Raw genomic sequence first — 4,454 nt, 5'->3', positions numbered from 1 at the left:
AGGCGCAGTGAACTGGAGACCTTAGCAGGGTTTGTCCCCGAGTTCACTGTTAATGGAGGCCGCTGGCTAGATGTCACCCGACCCTCATAAGGATCATTTCAAGTCTTCTGGGAATACGTCGGGGAAACCGTGATCTTAGGAGGTGTTCTCCTCCCTCTCCAAACCCTGCTTTCCCAGTGCCCGCGGGGATGAGGCTGCTGAGCCGGGCCGGGGCGCAGAGGAGGGCGTTGCTGTTCTGATCGCGGCCTCGGTCCACACCGCCCGGCCTAGAGGTGGCAGGCTCCGGGTCGAGAAGCAGCACCCACACGGCATCGCCCCGCGTCCCGGCCGCTAGCGGCGGGCCTGGAGCGCCGCCGCCCAATCGCCACGGCCGCTTAGCTCTGAGACCGCGCTGCCGGCCGGGACAGTCGAGACCAGAGCCGCGCTGCCAGTCGCCATGCGGTTTCGCTTCGGCGTGGTGGTGCCACCCGGTGGGCCGGGGGACAGCCCGGAGCTGCTGGTCGTGGGCTCGCGGGCCGAGCTGGGCCACTGGGAGCCGCGCGGGGCCGTGCATCTGAGGCCGGCGGGCGCCGGGGCCCTGGCGCCGCACGAGCCGGGCCTGTGGCTCGGGGAGGTGGAGTTGGCGGCCGAGGAGGCGGTGCAGGCCGGGGCGGAGCCGGGCCGCGTGGACACGTTCTGGTACAAGTTCCTGAAGCGGGAGCCGGGCGGAGAGCTGACTTGGGAAGGTACGGCCCCGCAGGCCTCAGCTGCCCACTTTCTGGGCGCGCCCTCACCTCCCGGGCTTCCGCCGCCGCCCTGCACCCTCGGGCGTCCCGGGCTGACCCCGCTCTGTGGGCGACAAGGTCACTGCAAGCTTTGGCTCCCTACACTGTCCCCAGATTCTCCGCGCCTTCTGTCCTTTAGGCCATCTGACCCTGCGACCTCTTTCCCATAACCCTGGAGCCAGCTTCTTTGCAACCATGCTGTCTTCTCACCCTTATCTCGGTTGTCCACACACCCCGGCGCCCCATTCCCCCTCCCTGTCCTCAGGCGCCTGGTGCCGCCTGGCCTGCCCTCAATCATTTCACTTCTTAATTGTTTTGCGTCCTTGTTTTTTGGTTTGGCCTCAATTCACTTAAAATTCCAACCTGTGTAGTGACTCCTCTTGCCAATCCTAAAACCCAACTGCTATTTTCTGTACAAGATAATAAGCATTGGACTGCAAACCACAAGGTCTGCGGTTCGAGCCTGCCAGCGCTTGGCAGGAGAAAGATGAGGCCTTCTGCTCCCTCAAAGATTTAAAGTCTCTGAAACCCAATACAAGGTCGCTATGAGTCAGAACCTACTGACAACACTTACAACTTGTGTTTTCTTAGATGCTTACAGTGAGCTAATGGAAAGACCTTAAACATCTCCTTGTTTGCATTTATCTTTCAGCATAGAGGTTTGACAGTTGAGATATGTCTTGAGTTTTAAAAATACATAAAAGCTAAAAGTCAAAAACGGAAATCTACAAGGTAAAAACTTTACAAATGTGTCGTTTACCCAACACTCTAAGTCCACATCCCAATATATATTCATGTGTATGTACTTAACCAAAATTGTATCATCTTTTATATAATTTATACCTAATCTTGCCTTTTCTCATTTAAAAATATGCTATAGATACCTTTCAGTGTCGCTACATAGTTTTGCTCTTTTAAAAAGGCCGCATTATATTCTAGCTCTTTGGAAATCTTATACAGGGCCCTTATGGGTAGAAACTGACTGGACAGCACTTAACAACAACTTTATAACAGATAAAAACTAAAAACAGCCTGAATACACATTGGTAGGTGAATGTAGCACTGATGTGGCACTGTAGGATAAGCACTGGACTGCTAACCTTAAGATTGGTGGTTCAAACCCCTTCTCGGAAACTCTATACAGACTGAACCAAATCAACTGTGCTTAGCAACAACAACATACTATGTAATCCATTATATTTTATTTAATATATTTGACTCAGTTGTCTAAATCCAGTGAAGTTAATATTTCGTTAGACGTTTATAGAGAATCCAAATAATTAGCGATGAAGATGAGTATAGTGGGATATGTTTATACATTATCCTTCTTCCTCCTTCTGCACTTCACTGGATCTATGGCCTGGTAGCATTTATTGTCCATTTACTGTATTATCACACAAGAAAATAAAGGCATCCTCTTCTTACTACGTGTTACTTCAGAGCTCTGAATAATTTCTATGTCTTTTATTTCTTGGTCTATTCACTTTAACCTTTTCTGTTTTTACACTTTCTGATAGTTACTGCCTACGTTTAAATGATATATGTTGTTGTTAAGTGCTGTGGAGTTGGTTTCAAACCACAGCAACTCTGTATAGGGTTTTCGAGGAGCGGTTGATGAGTTTGAACTGCCAACTTTATGGTACAATGCTTATCACATACGTATGTACCCTATATAATATATACTTACAGAAAGAGTACATATCTATTTCCCCAAAACCAAACCAAACTAAACCTGATGTTGTCAAGTCAGTCCTGTATGTAGTCTTTATTGATTAAAATCAGACAGTATTTTTTGACACTTGCTATGAAATATGAGAAATTTATCTTAGGTTCATGATTTCTTTTCCCATAGATTTTAATTAAAAAAAAATTTTTTTTTGAGATTATCATGTATTTGGAAACAAAACAAGCAGCAACATAATGCTATATAAGTCCTGGTGTGGCACTACGGGTTAATGTGCTGGGCTGAAAAGTTGCTTTGAGCTGCAAGGTTGGCGGTTCAAGCTCACCAGCTGCTCCTTGGAAACCTTATGTAGGGTCGCTATGTGTTGGAATCGACTCAATGGCACTTAACAACAACAACAATGCTAACATATTACAAAGATATGTATCTGGAGACCTTGGGATTTCTTTTCTTTTTTTTTTTTCCAAAGGTTTTTATTGTGGATTGAAAGTTTACAGGGCAGATCATCAGTTTTGCATTCAATAAATCATACACCTTGTTTCATTGCATGATTATACTCCCTTCCCTGTACTGTCAGTTAATAGTATTTCTCTCTATTCACTTCAGCTTTAAAAAAAAAAAAAAAAGACTCAGGCATATATAATGATTTATACCTCTAAAGGGCACATTCTGCAAGTCTGCCTCCTGGCTTGTGCTCTTCTCCCTTGATGGTCTTAGGGTCCTCAGTTTCTAGAATGTAAGATTAACCACTGCCTTGTTTTTGTTATAAAACTTCTACCTTTATAATTGTGAGAGTCTCAATTAGTCATAACAATTATTCACGATTGAATCATATGACTCTTATCCCCATCTCTTTTCACCAGACCCACCTAGACAAGATGAAAACTATTCAGTGGGGACTCTTTCTCCCCCTCCACACTCTTAAACTAAACTCCCTCTTGAAACCTTGTAAGCCAGTCACTTCATGCATTTATTGCCCCCTCATTTTAGGTAGCCAATGTCTAAGTTGCCCGTCCCTATCTATCCTGTGTACAGAGGGAATAGCATTGATAATTGATGTGAAGACTCCTTCCCTCTCTGTTGGTATTTAGGTAGCTGGTTACTACCTCCATGAGTATCTGGTCGCGTAGCAGTTATAAATCAGGTTGCGAACCTCAAGGTCAGCAGTTCAAAACTACTACCTGTTCCATGGGAGAAAGATGAGGCTTTCTGTTCCTGTAAAGATTTACAGCTTCAGAAACCCTGTACAGGGTCACTATGAGTCAGCACCGACTCCACAGCACACAACCACCACCACATCCTCCAAGAGTATAGGTCAGGTTCATCAAATTGTAGCAATTTACCCTTGTTTCTTTTATCAAAACTTGGGATGATTTTTACATACTGCATACAAAAGCTGTAATGCATGGTCACAGGTTCCATGCTATCTATGGAAAAGAAGAAACTTTCTCTTTTGCTTTACAATTTAAGTTTAAACATGAGTATCATTAAGTTCTATATTTGTCCTGATTAATGACAATATAATAATACAATATAACATAAAAAATTTGAATTTAATCTGTTTACAAAAATTTTTTTTTTGTCAAGATCCCTTTAATCACAGAGACCTGCGATTCCCCTTGAAAAGAAACAGAAACAGTAAGACCTTGAAATGAAAAGCGAGCATTGGCTTTGCTTATAAGACCAAGAGAAGCTTTAAAATTTTCAGTAAGTTCATGGCCTAGACATGAAAAATTGTAGAAAAACCTGACTAACTTCAGAGTGTTGTTTTAATTTGGTTCCTCTTTTCCTTAAAATTCAGAAAAATCAGGCACACTTAAAAAAAAAAAAGGCTCCTCAAATTATAACAATCTGTTAAACTTGACAGATTGCTGCATTGCTGCCAAATCACTGGTCAAAACCTAGATATAGTTCAAGATACATTTATGCTTCCTCAAAACACCTCACAAATGTGTTTTCTTCCTCAGGCAAAATAAGTGGTTTCGAAAAGTTCATGGAAGAATTGA

At 43.9% G+C, this 4,454-nt stretch overlaps 1 protein-coding gene across 1 annotated transcript in view; it reads left to right on the top strand.

The window, feature by feature from the left end:
• Nucleotides 1-354: 354 nt before the first annotated feature.
• Nucleotides 355-4,454, top strand: part of EPM2A (epilepsy, progressive myoclonus type 2A, Lafora disease (laforin)) — a 185,633-nt gene continuing 181,533 nt past the window's right edge. Inside the window, exon 1 of the mRNA XM_006872072.1 lies at nucleotides 355-725. Within this exon, the coding sequence (XP_006872134.1) occupies nucleotides 437-725 (289 nt within the window). The 5' untranslated portion in view covers nucleotides 355-436. The remainder of the gene's footprint in view (nucleotides 726-4,454) is intronic.

This window comes from Chrysochloris asiatica, unplaced genomic scaffold (assembly GCF_000296735.1).
Source record: "Chrysochloris asiatica unplaced genomic scaffold, ChrAsi1.0 scaffold00182, whole genome shotgun sequence".
NCBI lineage: Eukaryota > Metazoa > Chordata > Mammalia > Afrosoricida > Chrysochloridae > Chrysochloris > Chrysochloris asiatica.
This window is presented reverse-complemented; position numbering and strand designations above follow the sequence as displayed.